This window comes from Nerophis lumbriciformis, linkage group LG12 (assembly GCF_033978685.3).
Source record: "Nerophis lumbriciformis linkage group LG12, RoL_Nlum_v2.1, whole genome shotgun sequence".
Lineage (NCBI taxonomy): Eukaryota > Metazoa > Chordata > Actinopteri > Syngnathiformes > Syngnathidae > Nerophis > Nerophis lumbriciformis.
The window spans coordinates 820835-841033 of record NC_084559.2 but is presented as its reverse complement, the minus strand read 5'-3'; the positions used below and the strand labels follow the sequence as shown (position 1 = coordinate 841033).

Genomic DNA, 20199 nt, shown 5'->3' with positions numbered 1-20199 from the left:
AATAACGTTATAACGTTAGCAGTGAGTTTACAGCCTCACTGATTTAACTACACAGCAAATAAAAGTCACGTTACTTAGCCAATAAACGTTATCTTACATTCAAAACTTACCGTTCTTTGTGCAACTTCAAATGCCGGACGAAGTTGGAAGTTGTTGCCTCTCCATCAGTCATTTTCGAACCGCATGTGTTGCATACTGCAAACCGTTTTGTGTTGACCACATCGTAATTTTTATACCCAAACAAAATTATTTTAGGTATCATTTTTTGTTCACTGGCGTGTGGTTTGGACATGTCTTCTTCGTTGGTTGTCCTGCAATTTGATTGGATGAATGCTGTGTGATGAAAACAAAGTAGATCTAATTTGATTGGCTGTTGTACTGAGACCACACCAGCTGACACACGCAACGCTGATAGACAAGTACACAATGAAAAATACGGAGCGCTCCCGAATAACTTTTTCATCTTTGGGTTTTGGGGAAAGTAGCAAGTCATGTCAAGTCATGTCAATTCAAAAGGCTCAAGTCCAAGTGAAGTCACAAGTCATTGATGTTAAAGTCTAAGTCGAGTTGCAAGTCTTTTTACATTTTGTCAAGTCGAGTCTAAAGTCATCAAATTCATGACTCGAGTCTGACTCGAGTCCAAGTCATGTGACTCGAGTCCACACCTCTGCTTAGACCTAGTTTTCATAATTGTATATCCTCGGGCAAAAATCAACAGGAAGTTGGCAATTCCCCCTTCAAGACAAAAAAAAGTACTAAAAACAGTCACTTTTGCCTTTTTGAGCTGTAATTTGACCCCCTTAACACGCTTCAAAACTCACCAAACTGAACGCACACATCAGGACTGGCAAAAATTGTGATCTAATAAAAAAACCTAACTCCAAATTTAAAAATTGCGCTCTAGAGCAATTTTTGAATAAAACGGAGAAAAAACTGCTCCTCGGAAGAAAAAAAATGACAAAACTGCCTGTAACTCCCATTGGGAAGGTCGGAGAGACATTAAACAAAATCCTCTCCGTAGGTCTCACTTAGACCTACATTTCATAAATTGACAACCCCCAGGAAAAATCTACAAGAAGCTTGCTACCCTTCAACACAACATTTTTGTAAAAACCGGTCACCTTTCTTCAAACATTATCTTCTCTGAGCGTGTTTGTTGTTTCGGCTTCAAACTAACACAGGAGAGAGATTGAACCCTTTTGATTAAAAGTTATGTTTTAATACCGGCTCCGGTTTTGATTTTATGACCCTTCAAAGAGCCGCTGCGCTGATGCTGCTGTTTTTTCAAGAAGGCTGCTTAAAAGCAGGAAGCACCAGCGTGCCCACACAATGCAGACAAGGTAGGTACACTAAACAAAAGTATTGGGAGAATTCGGACTAAAAGTAGACAAAAGTATTGGGACACTTATGACGAAAACTGAACAAAAGTATTGGGACACTTAGGACTAGCACCTGCCAAATACGCGGGCCCGACCAATGCTGCTTGCAGCTTTAATTAGGGCCCGCAATGGGACATAAGGACCTATTGAATTTCTAAGGTTTTATTATTATTAGGGCCCGCATGGCCCATTGCAAAAGGACTCCCACAGGGAGTCCTTATGCAATGGGACATAAGGACCTATTGAATTTCTAAGGTTTTTTATTATTATTATTAGGGCCCGCATGGCCCATTGCATAAGGACTCCCACAGGGAGTCCTTATGCAATGGGACATAAAGACCTATTGAATTTCTAAGGTTTTATTCTTTCTTTATTATTCTTCCGCCGCCTCTTTGAGCACTAATTTGACCCACTTAACATGCTTCAAAACTCACCATATTTGACCCACACATCAGGACCTGCGAAAATTGTCTTTTAATAAAAAAAAACGAACCCCAAAACTCAAAATTGCGCTCTAGCGCCCCCTAGGGAAAAAAAAAAACTAGACTGCCTGTAACTCCCACTAGGAAGGTCGGAGAGACATGAAACAAAAACCTCTATGTAGGTTTGACTTAGACCTACCTTTCATAATTGTATATCCTCGGGCAAAAATCAACAGGAAGTTGGCAATTCCCCCTTCAAGACAAAAAAAGTACTAAAAACAGTCACTTTTGCCTTTTTGAGCTGTAATTTGACCCCCTTAACACGCTTCAAAACTCACCAAACTGAACGCACACATCAGGACTGGCAAAAATTGTGATCTAATAAAAAAAAAAACCTAACCCCAAATTTAAAAATTGCGCTCTAGAGCAATTTTTGAATAAAACGGAGAAAAAACTGCTCCTCGGAAGAAAAAAAATGACAAAACTGCCTGTAACTCCCACTGGGAAGGTCGGAGAGACATTAAACAAAATCCTCTCCGTAGGTCTCACTTAGACCTACATTTCATAAATTGACAACCCCCAGCAAAAATCTACAAGAAGCTTGCTATTCCCCCTTCAACACAACATTTTTGTAAAAACCGGTCACCTTTCTTCAAACATTATCTCCTCTGAGCGTGTTTGTTGTTTCGGCTTCAAACTAACACAGGAGAGAGATTGAACCCTTTTGATTAAAAGTTATGGAAAGAGTTTTAATACCGGCTCCGGTTTTGATTTTATGAGCCTTCAAAGAGCCGCTGCGCTGATGCTGCTGTTTTTTTCAAGAAGGCTGCTTAAAAGCAGGAAGCACCAGCGTGCCCACACAATGCAGACAAGGTAGGTACACTAGACAAAAGTATTGGGAGAATTCGGACTCAAAGTAGACAAAAGTATTGGGACACTTATGACGAAAACTGAACAAAAGTATTGGGACACTTAGGACTAGCACCTGCCAAATACGCGGGCCCGACCAATGCTGCTTGCAGCTTTAATTTTGATTATTGTTTCTCGTCCGTTTGTAAATGTTGAAATTTATAAATAAAAGTTAAAAAAATAAAAATAAAATTAAAAAAAAAAAGTGGACCAAAGAATGCTAACGCAATTTTTTTTTTAAATAAAAGAATTATGTGGGGAATGCACTAAAATATATTTTAATTTATTATTAATTTATTTAATTATATTTTATTTTTGATTATCATTATTATTAATGTATTATTCTTTTTTTCTGTTTATTTAATCGATGTATTTGTAGATATTACTTTTTTGTTGTTGTTGTTTCTTTCTTTTTCTGGGGGGGGGGTGGTATGGGTGGGATACAAACAAAAATATTTTGACATTTAGGGCAGACAATAAATATATGATTTATGTGAATATGATGTAATGGATAGGAATGTCTGATGCTGGATGTCAATAAAAATAAAATGGGAAAAAAAAATAAGTATTAGAAATTTACTTTAAAAACGCTTTCTACCGCCAACAACCAAAAAGCTATGAAAACTATGATGCTGTGCTCCACATTTTGACTAATTTACGGAACTTGTGTGAGCCTATGGCTTTACACCAGGGGGGTCAAACTCATTTTAGATGGAGAAAAAATAACTTCAAAAGATAACTTAAAAATAAAGACAACTTCAGATTGTTTTGTTTAAAAATTTAATGAGCACATTCTGAAAATGTACAAATCGTAATGTTTTTTGTTGTTTTTTTTACACTTACATGTTGCGGTTAATAGTATTCTACCTTTATTTGTCGTTATTTATACTTACTGAATAAGTTGTGTGATAATGTTCATCAGTCAACTCATTGGTGTTCATTTTCAATTTATCACATTAAAAAAAAAAAATATAAAAATCAAATTAGAGGATGTTATTTATGTAGTTTGCTCATTTTTCTTCGACTGGTGCACTAACATGTGGTTTATCTTTTTTTACATATGTAGCATCATCTACAAAGATACAAAGAATTGCTATTGTGACATCTAGTGGACACATTTAGAACAGCAGTTTCTTTCATTCCAAAATTTCGGCTCATTTTTATACTTAGCAAACTCAACCCGCGGGGCCGGATAAAACCTGTTCGCGGGCCAGGGGTGTCAAACTCATTTTAGATGGGGGGCCACATGGGAGAAAAATAACTTAAAAATAACTTAAAAATAAAAGACAACTTCAGATTGTTTTCTTTGTGTGAAAATTGAACAAGTACATTCTGAAAATGTACAAATGGTAATGTTTTTTTTTTTTTACACTTACATGTTGCGGTTAATAGTATTCTACCTTTATTTGTTGTTATTTATACTTACTGAATAAGTTGTGTGATAATGTTCATCAGTCAACTCATTGGTGTTAATTTTCAATTTCCATCCATCCATCCATCCATCTTCTTCCGCTTATCCGAGGTCGGGTCGCGGGGGCAGCAGCCTAAGCAGGGAAGCCCAGACTTCCCTCTCCCCAGCCACTTCGTCCAGCTCTTCCTGTGGAACCCCGAGGCGTTCCCAGGCCAGCCGGGAGACATAGTCTTCCCAACGTGTCCTGGGTCTTCCCCGCGGCCTCCTACCGGTCGGACGTGCCCTAAACAGCTCCCTAGGGAGGCGTTCGGGTGGCATCCTGACCAGATGCCCGAACCACCTCATCTGGCTCCTCTCCATGTGGAGGAGCAGCGGCTTTACTTTGAGCTCCCCCCAGATGGCAGAGCTTCTCACCCTATCTCTAAGGGAGAGCCCCGCCACCCGGCAGAGGAAACTCATTTCGGCTGCTTGTACCCGTGATCTTGTCCTTTCGGTCATAACCCAAAGCTCATGACCATAGGTGAGGATGGGAACGTAGATCGACCGGTAAATTGAGAGCTTTGCCTTCCGGCTCAGCTCCTTCTTTACCACAACGGATCGATACAGCGTCCGCATTACTGAAGACGCCGCACCGATCCGCCTGTCGATCTCACGATCCACTCTTCCCCCACTCGTGAACAAGACTCCGAGGTACTTGAACTCCTCCACTTGGGGCAAGATCTTCTCCCCAACCCGGAGATGGCACTGCACCCTTTTCCAGGCGAGAACCATGGACTCTGACTTGGAGGTGCTGATTCTCATCTCAGTCGCTTCACACTCGGCTGCGAACCGATCCAGTGAGAGCTGAAGATCCTGGCCAGATGAAGCCATCAGGACCACATCATCTGCAAAAAGCAGAGACCTAATCCTGCAGCCACCAAACCAGATCCCCTCAACGCCTTGACTGCGCCTAGAAATTCTGTCCATAAAAGTTATGAACAGAATCGGTGACAAAGGGCAGCCTTGGCGGAGTCCAACCCTCACTGGAAAAGTGTCCGACTTACTGCCGGCAATGCGGACCAAGCTCTGGCACCGAGCATACAGGGAGCGGACCGCCACAATCAGACAGTCCGTTACCCCATACTCTCTGAGCACTCCCCACAGGACTTCCCGGGGTACACGGTCAAATGCCTTCTCCAAGTCCACAAAACACATGTAGACTGGTTGGGCAAACTCCCATGCACTCTCAAGGACCTTGCCGAGAGTATAGAACTGGTCCACAGTTCCACGACCAGGACGAAAACCACACTGTTCCTACTGAATCCGAGGTTCGACTATCCGGCGTAGCCTCCTCTCCAGTACACCTGAATAGACCTTACCGGGAAGGCTGAGGAGTGTGATCCCACGATAGTTAGAACACACCCTCCGGTTCCCCTTCTTAAAGAGAGGAACCACCACCCCGGTATGCCAATCCAGAGGTACCGCCCCGGATGTCCACGCGATGCTGCAGAGTCTTGTCAACCAAGACAGCCCCACAGCATCCAGAGCCTTAAGGAACTCCGGGCGGATCTCATCCACCCCCGGGGCCTTGCCACCGAGGAGCTTTTTAACTACCTCAGCAACCTCAGCCCCAGAAATAGGAGAGCCCACCACAGACTCCCCAGGCACTGCTTCCTCATAGGAAGACGTGTCGGTGGGATTGAGGAGGTCTTCGAAGTATTCCCTCCACCGATCCACAACATCCGCAGTCGAGGTCAGCAGAACACCATCCCCGCCATACACGGTGTTGATAGTGCACTGCTTCCCCTTCCTGAGGCGGCGGATGGTGGTCCAGAATCGCTTCGAAGCCGTCCGGAAGTCGTTTTCCATGGCTTCCCCGAACTCCTCCCATGTCCGAGTTTTTGCCTCTGCGACCGCTGAAGCCGCACACCGCTTGGCCTGTCGGTACTTGTCCGCTGCCTCAGGAGTCCTATGAGCCAAAAGAACCCGATAGGACTCCTTCTTCAGCTTGACGGCATCCCTCACCGCCGGTGTCCACCAACGGGTTCTAGGATTACCGCCACGACAAGCACCAACTACCTTGCGGCCACAGCTCCAATCAGCTGTGGTCGCAAGGTAGTTGCGGCCACAGTCGCAACTACCTTGCGGCTGTGGCTGTGTAATAATGAATTTATCACAAAATTTATTGTGATAAATTATTTCAATTTATCACAAAAAAAAATATGTATATAAAAATCAAATTACAGGATGTTATTTATGTAGTTTGCTCATTTTTCTTTCGACTGGTGCACTAACATGTGGTTTATCTTTTTTTACATATGTAGCATCATCTACAAAGATACAAAGAATTGCTATTGTGACATCTAGTGGACACATTTAGTACAGCAGTTTCTTTCATTCCAAAATTTCGGCTCATTTTTATACTTAGCAAACTCATCCCGCGGGCCGGATAAAACCTGTTCGCGGGCCTGATCCGGCCCTTTGGTGTTTGACACCCCTGCTTTAGACTTAGACTTAGACAAACTTTAATGATCCACAAGGGAAATTGTTCCACACAGTAGCTCAGTTACAATGATGGAAAGTGTAAGGATGGAAAGGACAATGCGGGTATAAATAAAAAAATATAGCAATATAAAATATAACATATATACGTAATATTTACATAATATATGTACAGTATATTATATATACTGATATATTATATTATGTCTATATCATATATACAATATACAGGTAAAAGCCAGTAAATTAGAATATTTTGAAAAACTTGATTTATTTCAGTAATTGCATTCAAAAGGTGTAACTTGTACATTATATTTATTCATTGCACACAGACTGATGCATTCAAATGTTTATTTCATTTAATTTTGATGATTTGAAGTGGCAACAAATGAAAATCCAAAATTCCGTGTGTCACAAAATTAGAATATTACTTAAGGCTAATACAAAAAAGGGATTTTTAGAAATGTTGGCCAACTGAAAAGTATGAAAATGAAAAATATGAGCATGTACAATACTCAATACTTGGTTGGAGCTCCTTTTGCCTCAATTACTGCGTTAATGCGGCGTGGCATGGAGTCGATGAGTTTCTGGCACTGCTCAGGTGTTATGAGAGCCCAGGTTGCTCTGATAGTGGCCTTCAACTCTTCTGCGTTTTTGGGTCTGGCATTCTGCATCTTCCTTTTCACAATACCCCACAGATTTTCTATGGGGCTAAGGTCAGGGGAGTTGGCGGGCCAATTTAGAACAGAAATACCATGGTCCGTAAACCAGGCACGGGTAGATTTTGCGCTGTGTGCAGGCGCCAAGTCCTGTTGGAACTTGAAATCTCCATCTCCATAGAGCAGGTCAGCAGCAGGAAGCATGAAGTGCTCTAAAACTTGCTGGTAGACGGCTGCGTTGACCCTGGATCTCAGGAAACAGAGTGGACCGACACCAGCAGATGACATGGCACCCCAAACCATCACTGATGGTGGAAACTTTACACTAGACTTCAGGCAACGTGGATCCTGTGCCTCTCCTGTCTTCCTCCAGACTCTGGGACCTCGATTTCCAAAGGAAATGCAAAATTTGCATGGTTGGGTGATGGTTTGGGGTGCCATGTCATCTGCTGGTGTCGGTCCACTCTGTTTCCTGAGATCCAGGGTCAACGCAGCCGTCTACCAGCAAGTTTTAGAGCACTTCATGCTTCCTGCTGCTGACCTGCTCTATGGAGATGGAGATTTCAAGTTCCAACAGGACTTGGCGCCTGCACACAGCGCAAAATCTACCCGTGCCTGGTTTACGGACCATGGTATTTCTGTTCTAAATTGGCCCGCCAACTCCCCTGACCTTAGCCCCATAGAAAATCTGTGGGGTATTGTGAAAAGGAAGATGCAGAATGCCAGACCCAAAAACGCAGAAGAGTTGAAGGCCACTATCAGAGCAACCTGGGCTCTCATAACACCTGAGCAGTGCCAGAAACTCATCGACTCCATGCCACGCCGCATTAACGCAGTAATTGAGGCAAAAGGAGCTCCAACCAAGTATTGAGTATTGTACATGCTCATATTTTTCATTTTCATACTTTTCAGTTGGCCAACATTTCTAAAAATCCCTTTTTTGTATTAGCCTTAAGTAATATTCTAATTTTGTGACACACGGAATTTTGGATTTTCATTTGTTGCCACTTCAAATCATCAAAATTAAATGAAATAAACATTTGAATGCATCAGTCTGTGTGCAATGAATAAATATAATGTACAAGTTACACCTTTTGAATGCAATTACTGAAATAAATCAAGTTTTTCAAAATATTCTAATTTACTGGCTTTTACCTGTATATATATATTTTGAATTCTTCTTTAGTTGCTTTATTGAATTTACAACCCCCTGCCGCTGTTTTGTACTGTTTCTGTACAAGTTTTGATCATTATTATTTCTTTGCTTATATATAATGATGCATATATATAATGATGCATATTATAAATAAAAGGTTTGTATATAAAAAAAACTGGGAAATGCCCTACACGTTTCAAACAAACAAGACATGCAGTAGAACATGAATGGATATTTTAACATCAGTCAATTTTAATCATAAGAAAAAATGCAAAGTTTCCACTTCGGAACGCAGATGAGCATAGTTGATGTTGTACAGATTTTTAAAATTCCCTTTAATATTAGGCAAGAGCTGTGCAAAGCTGTTATAGGGTTCATACGTTCTGTAACGACTGTGTCAGAAATAATACATTTGATAGCTCTTTACACCATTAATGATTCATTTACTGATACAAGAAAATGTATTTATATATATATATTAACATCTGGAAATGATCAACTTATCCCAGTAGCCTTCATTAAACTAGACAACACATTTAGAATTTGGTTACAGAAGTACCGTATTTTTCGGACTATAAGTCGCAGTTTTTTTTTTCCATAGTTTGGCTGGGGGTGCGACTTATACTCAGGAGCGACTTGTGTGAAATTATTAACACATTACCGTAAAATATCAAATATTATTATTTATCTAATTCACGTAAGAGACTAGACGTATAAGATTTCATGGGATTTAGCTATTAGGAGTGACAGATTGTTTGGTAAACGTATAGCATGTTTCCATATGAGTTGGGAAATTGTGTTAGATGTAAATATAAACGGAATACAATGATTTGCAAATCCTTTTCATCCCATATTCAGTTGAATATGCTACAAAGACAACATATTTGATGTTCAAACTCATAAAAAAAATTTTTTTTTTGCAAATATCATTAACTTTAGAATTTGATGCCAGCAACACGTGACAAAGAAGTTGGGAAAGGTGGCAATAAATACTGATAAAGTTGAGGAATGCTCATCAAACACTTATTTGGAACATCCCACAGGTGAGCAGGCTAATTGGGAACAGGTGGGTGCCATGATTGGGTATAAAAACAGCTTTCCAAAAAATGCTCAGTCTTTCACAAGAAAGGATGGGGCGAGGTACACCCCTTTGTCCACAACTGCGTGAGCAAATTGTCGAACAGTTTAAGAACAACGTTTCTCAAAGTGCAAAGAAATTTAGAGATTTCAACATCTACGGTCCATAATATCATCAAAAGGTTCAGAGAATCTGGAGAAATCACTCCACGTAAGCGGCATGGCCGGAAACCAACATTGAATGACCGTGACCTTCCATCCCTCAGACGGCACTGTATCAATCACAGACATCAATCTCTAAAGGATATCACCACATGGGCTCAGGAACACTTCAGAAAACCACTATCACTAAATACAGTTGGTCGCTACATCTGTAAGTGCAGGTTAAAGCTCTACTATGCAAAGTGAAAGCCATTTATCAACAACACCCAGAAACGCCGCCGGCTTCTCTGGGCCCGAGATCATCTAAGATGGACTCATGCAAAGTGGAAAAGTGTTCTGTGGTCTGACGAGTCCACATTTCAAATTGTTTTTTCGTGTCATCCGGACCAAAGGGGAAGGGAACTATCCAGACTGTTATAGGTGCAAAGTTCAAAAGGCAGCATGTGTGATGGTATGGGGGTGCATTAGTGCCCAAGGCATGGGTAACTTACACATCTGTGAAGGCACCATTAATGCTGAAAGGTACATACAGGTTTTGGAACAACATATGTTGCCATCTAAGCACCGTCTTTTTCATTGACGCCCCTGCTTTATTTCAGCAAGACAATGCCAAGCCACATTCAGCACGTGTTACAAAAGCGTGGCTTCGTAAAAAAAAGGGTGCGGGTACTTTCCTGGCCCGCCTGCAGTCCAGACCTGTCTCCCATCGAAAATGTGTGGCGCATTATGAAGCGTAAAATACGACAGCGGAGACCCCCGGACTGTTGAACGACTGAAGCTCTACATAAAACAAGAATGGGGAAAGAATTCCACTTTCAAAGCTTCAACAATTAGTTTCCTCAGTTCCCAATCGTTTATTGAGTGTTGTTAAAAGAAAAGGTGATGTAACACAGTGGTGAACATGCCCTTTCCCCAACTACTTTGTCACGTGTTGCAGCCATGAAATTCTAAGTTAATTATTATTTGCAAAAAAATAAAATAAAGTTTATGAGTTTGAACATCAAATATGTTGTCTTTGTAGTGCATTCAATTGAATATGGTTTGAAAATGATTTGCAAATCATTGTATTCCGTTTATATTTACATCTAACACAATTTCCCAACTCATATGGAAACGGGGTTTGTATATGTTATAGTTATTTGAATGACTCTTACCATAATATGTTACGTTAACATACCAGTTGGTTATTTATGCCTCATATAACGTACACTTATTCAGCCTGTTGTTCACTATTCTTTCTTTTAAATTGCCTTTCAAATGTCTATTCTTGGTGTTGGCTTTTATCAAATACATTTCCCCCAAAAATGCGACTTATACTCCAGTGTGACTTATATGTCTTTTTCCTTCTTTATTATGCATTTTCGGCCGGTGCGACTTATACTCCGAAATATACGGTAGTCATTTTTCATCACCATAAACCACACTTAACAAATGAAAATGGATGTTTGTAAGTAGTAGTAACAATTTTGCATCAGGTTATTTGCGCTTTCGTTGTGTTGATCAACTGGGGAGCGGTCAGTTCTTTCATGCATATTGTCACACAATATATTTTTTACATCTCGCACAAATTGGTATGCTCATTCAACCGGATACCCGTACAGTATGATAAAAGTTGCTTAAGGCTTTCCCCCACCAACAAATACCCGCAGTCCATGCTAGACAACAAAAAGTTTGAAAACCTCTTGTTGCATGGATACAATAAACGTGACGCTGCGTTTTGTAAAAACAGAAAAAAAGGCAACAAACGTGCACTAATGTCCCGTCACCATCTGCTTACATGTTAGTTCAATCCTAGAGTAACGGCATCTGCCATGTACAGGCAGAAATAAATGGAAGAACAGTGTCTACTTACATCTCCTTCAACATTGTCACTCAAACAATGAAACGGATTCCAATTAATGATAAGAATTTAAAGTGAAACCATACCATTATTGTATGTTATCAAGGTTTCTCTTGGTGGTAATCGTTGTTGTAATTCCTTAACTCTTAATAAATAAATAATTGGGACAACAAATATAAACAACCGTCAAATAATAGGGAGGGGGGGATAAAGCTATGATATAAAGTTTTACTCTAAAATAAATGAGAATGCCAAATGTTGGCAGAAATTGTTAACAAAGGAGATAATGGAACAAAGGGCTAAACATGGCTTTGTGGATAAAACTCCACTGTCATCATAGCCTGAGAAAAGCCTCGCTCTCATCACTGCTGCCGTTCCACTTTATTATTTTATACCGTCGTGTCGTTTGATGGCCGTGATGCGTCAGAGTCGTCGCTTTGAAGCCCCGGTTGAGGCAGTCCTTCGTCCGTATTTGGCCATGAGCTCATGGACTCGTGCACCGTGACCGTGTGCTCCTCCATCTGCTTTTGGAGGCTGTCCATCTCCTCCCTGACAACACAAAAATACATACAAACAATCAAAGCACATGTAGACTAGAATTGGGGAAAAGATGCCTTACGTTATTACATACGCAGGTGATATAAATGGAGCACAAAGGCGTCTTACTTAAGCAGCCGTAAACAGTTGTGCAAGTTATTGAGGGGCTCCTTGTTGACCGCAGTGGAAGGTTTTAGCAGCTCATCGAGCAGCGAGGCAGGCACTGGGCAGTCTGGGATCTTGACCGGCGTCACGGGACTGGATGGGTTGCCCTCACTTTTCACTTCCATCCGTTGCTGACAAAATAGCACAGGCTATTTTAGACTTAAACTTAGACAAACTTTAATGATCCACAAGGGAAATTGTTCCACACAGTAGCTCAGTTACAAAAGGCGTTCTTTAGCATACTTAAGGAATTGAATATGTGCTCACTACAGTATGACAAGTGCATACCTGCCAACTTTTGAAATCAGAAAAACCTAGTAGCCAGGGTCCAGGGCCCGGTAGGTCCATGATTGATTGCATTCAGACAGGTTAAAATGTTGCTAAAACCATCACTTTTCTATCAGTCACAGTGACTTTTCAAAACAAAAATATTACAGCAAAAATCATATGGGTTGATTGACATGTTTATTCTGTAAGCTAACTTCAATAGTTTGAAATTATTTTGACAGTTAATGCCAGTTATCCTGTCAACCTTTCACAAGACTTCAATTTGTTACCGTATTTTCCGCACCATAAGGCGCCCTGGGTTATAAGCCGCGCCTTCAATGAACGGCATATTTCAAAACTTTGTCCACCTATAAGCCGCCCCCGTGTTGTAAGCCGCATCTAACTGCGGTAAAGGAATGTCAAAAAAACAGTCAGATAGGTCAGTCAAACTTTAATAATATATTAAAAACCAGCGTTCTAACAACTCTGTTCACTCCCAAAATGTACGCAAATGTGCAATCACAAACATAGTAAAATTCTAAATAGTGCAGAGCAATAGCAACATAATGTTGCTCGAACGTTAATGTCACAACACACAAAATAAACATAACGCTCACTTTCTGAAGTTATTCTTCATTCATAAATCCCTCGAATTCTTCTCCTTCGGTGTCCGAATTGAAAAGTTGGGCAAATGTGGGATCCAAAATGGCCGGCTCCGTCTCGTCGAAGTAATCGGAGTCAGTGTCGCTGTTGTCCAGCAGTTCTGTGAATCCTGCCTTCCGGAAAGCTCGGACCACAGTTGTGACCGAAATATCTGCCCAGGCATTTACGATCCACTGGCAGATGTTGGCGTATGTCGTCCGGCGCTGTCTCCCTGTCTTAGTGAAGGTGTGTTCGCCTTCTGTCATCCATTGTTCCCACGCAGTTAGCAGTCTAGCTTCGAATGCCCTGTTGACACCAATATCTAGCGGCTGGAGGTCTTTTGTCAATCCACCCGGAATGAGTATTGAATTAAGCGCGTAAGCGTGTCTCTTAATGTGATGTTATGAGCTAGCAAATATAACAACTACACTACCCAGCATGCAACGATAGTGACGAGCATGCGCGGTAGCCCTGAGAAGCGTTGTTGTATGCTGGCAGTTAGAATGTGGTTATGAGCACGCTGTGAGTAAACGTTGAGAACTCAGTTAACACGCCTCGTCTGCATTATTTATAATTAGACAGACAACACACTTAATAGGAGCCATTTTGGGGTCTTTACATAAACACACAAATGGAAATGAAACGTCACATATCCCAGCATGCACCGCGCGCTTCTTCTTCTTCTACGGGGAAAAAAGATGGCGGCTGTTTACCGTAGTTGCGAGACCGAAACTTTATGAAAATTACTATTAATATTAACCCATATATAAGGCGCACCGGATTATAAGGCGCACTGTCAGCTTTTGAGAAAATTTGTGTTTTTTAGGTGCGCCTTATAGTGCGGAAAATACGGTAATTGAAAGTATAAACACTTTTTACAGTAAACAAATGGTAAAACAGTACTAAACAATTCCATTAAAAAAAAAATTGGTGTCATTATTAACTTTCTGTCCAAGCTTGTATAATCTACTGCCTTGTTCAATTGTAAAAAATATTCTGTGCCTAAAATTCACATTTCTATCACAATTATCATACTGTAAACATGGTAAGCTAACTTCATTAAAATTAATAGTCCTGTCAATAGCATGGAATTACAATTCAAATGTAGTTTTTTTGTAAGCCTTTCAAAAGAATTCAAAATATGAAAAATTAATGAAAATTAATTTAAGCCATCAGACACTTGAAAAGTGGCACATCACATCTCTAATGTAATCATTTTAACTTTTCAACAGAAATAGCACTGCAAAAATATTAAGGACATACTTCTGTATTTTGGTAGTTATGCTGTCAACATTTAACCAGATTTCTTCAACTTGGACTTGAAAGCATAAATAGTATAAACACTTTTAACAGTATAACAGTACTAAACAATTCCAATAGATAACATTGGTGTCATTACCTTTTTGTGGCTAAAATCCAAATTTAGCAACGGCATTAGACTTGTGTTTTTTTGTCCCAACGTGGTCTTTTACATCGCTAATTCCTCCGTGTCCGATCGAAAAATCTTGTCTGCACAAGGTGCAATTCGCGTAGTTTTCACCCTTTTGGAACGGATAATTATTCCCGGATAGGCTTTTGAATATTCTTCACGGAATGACTGCAGTTTTCTTTTCGGTTTAAGACTCGTTTGCGATTTTTCTCCGGCTGATTCCATGATCGTTCGCTCGTTTGGAAACAATGGGCAACTGGTGCCTCGTGCTTGGCAGCGGTGCTATAAATAGCCTCGCGCATAGCATTCGGAATAGCTCGATAGGAAGTTACGGGAAGCAGTGTCGATTGTCATTGTTGTTACGCGATTTCGTGAATAAAACTTAAAAAAAAATTTTTTTTTTTAATTAATGAAAAACCGTATTTTTTATCACTGCAACCGTAACCCGGAATAGGTTGATGAAAACCGTACTAATTACGGGAAAACCGGAGTAGTTGGCAGGTATGCAAGTGCGGTAATGTCAAACTCAAATGCTAAACACCGACAATAGTTTTTAATTGCAATTACAGTATTTTATAGATTTTGTAATGAAGTTGAGCTGTATGTTAAATAGGGGTGTAACGGTACACAAAAATGTCGGTTCGGTACGTACCTCGGTTTAGAGGTCACGGTTCGGTTCATTTTCGGTACAGTAAGAAAACAACAAAATATACATTTTGGGGTTATTTATTTACCAAATTTGCAAAATCTTCCACCAAAAATATTTTTCTTAGTGGAATATTTGATGTGAAGTAATGGGAACCTTGGATAGGTCAATAATTCATAATAACATTGATTTTGATTCAATATTATGTTTTGAGCAATGACAGTTTGAAAGAAAAAAACCAGCTTTGTTTTTTTAGTCAACATTGCAACTTTTTCTAAATTACATTTAACCTTTAAGCTTTTTTATTTCACTTTTGTTATGTTTTTGTTTATTTGAATAGTATTTTTAGAATGTGCCGTGGGCCTTTAAGACATTAGCTGTGGGCCGCAAATGGCCTCCGGGGCACACTTTTGACACCCCTGCTATAGATAATAAAAAATTAAATGTGATAAATCTATGGATAAAAAGCAGAGCCTGGCGACGCATGCGCGTTTATCATAACTCTCTCTCTCTCTCTGCCCCTCCCTCACCAATGCTGCTGCTGCACGCACAATTTGTTTTGTTTTTAACCCCTTCTTAACCCTGAACGTACATTGAAAATACACGCAACCCTAACTCAAAATGCCGGACATTTGAGGCATTTAAGAAACTCTGCCCTGACAATAGTTTAGTTTTATATATGTTGACCACATTAACCCTGGCAATGGACCCTGTGTGTATATGTATGTTATTGTTATGTTAAAAGGATAAAGCCATTGTTTACAAATTTTGGTAAATAAATAACCAGAAAATTTACATTTAGTTTTTTTCTTACGGTACCGAAAATGAACCAAACCGTGACCTCTAAACCGAGGTACGTACCGAACCAAAATTTTTGTTTACCGTTGCACCCTTAATAATACCTAACAACTAATTTCACTATAAGAGGCAACACACACGTCAAACAAATATTCATCCTTTTAAACAATGACACTGGTATAAAAAGGTTTAACCGGACGCAATCAATGTCAGTCACACAAAGTCAGAAAATTGGATGCATCACCTTCCTCAGGCGGTTCTGTTTGAGGTCCTGCTTGAGTTGCTGGTTCTGTAGCAGGACAGTCTTCATGCTGTTCCTCAGCTCACCTACTTTTGCTTGCAGCATAAACTTGTCCTTCTGTGTGCCACTCAGCTCCTCCTGGACCGTCTCCAACTCAACCTTGATGTTCTGTGATCGGAGGGAACAAATAAGCCCATTTTACTTTCACATTCTCCTGAAAATCCATACTTGCCTGCAAAGCCGTCTGCAGGCTGTCGAGCTCTCTGTGGTGGCACTGCTCCATCATCTCCGACTGCTGCTTCTGAGCCTCGATCTCCCTCTGCCTCTGTTCCACCTCCCACTTCAGGTCTTCAACCTGTGAAAGCAGTCAATGTTCCACTTAAGACAAAATTAGACTTTTTCAACATTATTTTATATGCATAAAAACTCCAAAACATTAACCTTTGTGTTCTTTATTCAACCGTTAGGCAATACAATACACCCAATCGAGTGTGGTAAGCACATAGAAGTTTATCACAAGAAAATAATTCAACGCCTTACTTCTTGATTAGTGAGGGGCTGCCTTGACATCTCCTCGTCCAGTTGTTTCTGAAGGATCTGCAGCTGGGAGTGGGCCTCGGTCAGCTCTTCTTGGAAACTGGAGATCTCCTGAGCGTGCTTCTCATCCTGAGATCTGTGGATTGAGCACATGGTAAATAGGAAATGTTTAGAGATGTCCGATAATATCGGACTGCCGATAAATGCTTTAAAATGTAATATCGGAAATGATAGGGAAGGCTATGCAGAAAACTGATGGCTACAAAGTAAACAAAAACAGAATGCTGGACGACAGCAAAGACTTACTGTGGAGCACAGACGATGTACATCCGAACATGACATGACAATTAGAGATGTCCGATAATATCGGACTGTCGATTTTATCGGCCGATAAATGCTATAAAATGTAATATCGGAAATTATCGGTATCGGTTTGAAAAAGTAAAATGTATGACTTTTTAAAACGCCGCTGTGTACACGGACGTAGGGAGAAGTACAGAGCGCCAATAAACCTTAAAGGCACTGCCTTTGCGTGCCGGCCAAATCACATAATATCTACGGCTTTTCACACACACACACACAAGTGAATGCAATTCATACTTGGTCAACAGCCACACAGGTCACACGGAGGGTGGCCGTATAAACAACTTTAACACTGTTACAAATATGCGCCACACTGTCAACCCACACCAAACAAGAATGACAAACACATTTCGGGAGAACATCCGCACCGTAACACAACATAAACACAACAGAACAAATACCCAGAACCCCTTGCAGCACTAACTCTTCCGGGACGCTACAATACACCCCCTCCCGCTACCTCCTGGTTGAGAAGGCCTGGCTCTCAGTCTCCGTTCTAAATTCATCCCAAAGGTGTTCTATCGGGTTCAGTTCAGGACTCTGTGCAGGCCAGTCAAGTTCATCCACACCAGACTCTTGTCATCCATGTCTTTATTGACCTTGCTTTGTTGGACGAGGAAGGGGTCAGCTCAAAACTGTTCCCACAAGGTTGGGAGCATGGAATTGTCCAAAATGTTTTGGTATCCTTTCACTGGAACTAAGGGGCCAAGCCCAACTCCTGAAAAACAACCCCACACCATAATTCCTCCTCCACCAAATTTCACACTCGGCACAATGCAGTCCGAAATGTAGCGTTCTCCTGGCAGCCTCCAAACCCAGACTGGTCCATCACTCTAGAGTCCAGTGGCGACGTGCTTTACACCACCGCATCCCACGCTTTGCATTGGACTTGGTGATGTATGGCTTAGATCCAGCTGCTCGGCCATGGAAACCCATTCCATGAAGCTCTCTGCGTACTGTACGTGGGCTAATTGGAAGGTCACATGAAGTCTGGAGCTCTGTAGCAACTGACTGTGCAGAAAGTCTTTGCACTATGCGCTTCGGCATCCGCTGACCCCTCTCTGTCAGTTTACGTGGCCTACCACTTGGTGGCTGAGTTGCTGTTGTTCCCAAACTCTTCCATTTTCTTATAATAAAGCCAACGGTTGACTTTGGAATATTTAGGAGCGAGGAAATTTCACGACTGGATTTGTTGCACAGGTGGCATCCTGTGACAGTTCCAAGCTGGAAATCACTGAGAGCGGCCCATTCTTTCACAAATGTTTGTAGAAACAGTCTCCATGCCTAAGTGCTTGATTTTATACACCTGTGGCCGGGCCAAGTGATTAGGACACCTGATTCTCATCATTTGGATGGGTGGCCAAATACTTTTGGCAATATAGTGTATGTGCTTACTGTAGTTTTTGAGCTTCTTGTTGCAGAGCTTTGACCAAGTCCTCTTTGGCCAGCAGCTCTTTCTTGATCTCTGACAGCTCCAACATGGCAGCTCTGTAGTGTCTCCTATTGTGGGCTGCTTCAGCTTTTGCTGCCGATACCTGGAAGATGCGTTACATCGTTACAAACTAAAAGCAAAAACTTGCTAAAACACAACAGCAGTTTAAATAACCCCACAAGACTCCATTCTTTGTGATTGGTTATTTAAAAAACAAAAAGTTAGTGACCAAGAGCTCCTACTTGTTCTTTAAGATCTTTGACTTTGGTTTTCTCCTTTTCCAAGGCAAGCTGCAGAGTTTGCACAACCTGTTTCATTTGTTGATCCTCCTCCTCTTTGCGTCGAAGAACAGCTTGAACCTGAAAGTTGGTCCGTACAAAAATAATGTGGATGAGTCAAAGGTAAAAGTGTTTCCCATACATTTGGCACTACCTGTTAAACGGGTCATATTATGATTTTTTTAAACATTTAAAACACGTCCTTGTGGTCTAAATAACATGTAATGGTGGTTCTTTGGTCAGCATTTTGCATATATTAAGTGTCACAGAACGCTTTCAAGCTGCTTCAGCATGTGCCGTGTTGTGGGCGGGTCTTATTTACGTATGTGCCTCCACTCCAACTGCGTCTTATCCACGCCCACTTTGCTGTAATTTTCAGCGCTTCCATAGCGGGTCTACTGACAGATAGAAGTACTAACTAGAGATGTCCGATAATATCGGCCGATAAATGCTTTAAAATGTAATATTGGAAATTATCGGTATTGGTTTCAAAAAGGAAAATGTATGATATACTGCATACTTGGTCAACAGCCATACAGGTCACACTGAGGGTGGCCGTATAAACAACTTTAACACTGTTACAAATATGCGCCACACTGTGAACCCACACCAAACAAGAATGACAAACACATTTTGGGAGAACATCCGCACCGTAACACAACATAAACACAACAGAACAAATACCCAGAACCCCTTGCAGCACTAACTCTTCCGGGATGATAAAATATACACCCCCCCGGCACCCCCTACCACCCACCTCAACCTCTACGGAATGCCTCCACGGTTTGATTTAAAAATTTCCGGGATTCATACAGATCCCAGAAAAGTCGGGTTTGCATAATAAGGCCCCTTGAACGCCCTCGCTCATAACAGCATTATTATGGACTGTCTCTAAATGCAGCGTGTTTTCACAACTTTGTACAGTAGATAGCATCAAAACACTGGTTCTTAATTCAGTGTTGCTAATTTAGAAACGTAGTCTTTATATTTAGCGAGTACTCTGACCTAGATCTAGATTCTCTTTCAACAATTGCAACAGTTGCGACAATTTTAGCAACCTTTCCTTGTGTTATCGGAGACTACCGTGATAAAAGCACATATCGCTCATCCCCAGAAGTAGTGGGTAAAGCTATGCCCTCCTCCCCCATCTAAAAGCCCTCACACTTGTCTCTGCCTTGCTTGTGACATTAAAAAAATACATAAAAAGTGACAGAAGAAAGTTTATTCGTATTTCTAAATATTTTTTGCTCACTTTTCATATCTACCTCAATGTCCATAAAAGCTTCCCTGCACATGTGTAATTGCTAGGGGTGTAACGGTACGTGTATTTGTATTGAACCGTTTTGGTACGGGGGTTCCGGTTCGGTT

At 41.0% G+C, this 20199-nt stretch overlaps 1 protein-coding gene across 2 annotated transcripts in view; it reads right to left on the bottom strand.

Moving 5' to 3' along the window:
• Positions 1 to 10672: 10672 nt before the first annotated feature.
• Positions 10673 to 20199, bottom strand: part of LOC133623008 (golgin subfamily A member 3-like) — a 50556-nt gene continuing 41029 nt past the window's right edge. For both annotated transcript variants that reach the window (XM_061985894.2, XM_061985896.2), the window contains exons 18-24: positions 18796 to 18912; positions 18517 to 18656; positions 16762 to 16894; positions 16454 to 16576; positions 16225 to 16389; positions 12163 to 12329; positions 10673 to 12045 (exon numbers count right to left, since the gene is read on the bottom strand). In XM_061985894.2, coding sequence (XP_061841878.1) covers positions 11886 to 12045; positions 12163 to 12329; positions 16225 to 16389; positions 16454 to 16576; positions 16762 to 16894; positions 18517 to 18656; positions 18796 to 18912 — 1005 coding nt within the window. In that variant the 3' untranslated portion in view covers positions 10673 to 11885. The remainder of the gene's footprint in view (positions 12046 to 12162; positions 12330 to 16224; positions 16390 to 16453; positions 16577 to 16761; positions 16895 to 18516; positions 18657 to 18795; positions 18913 to 20199) is intronic.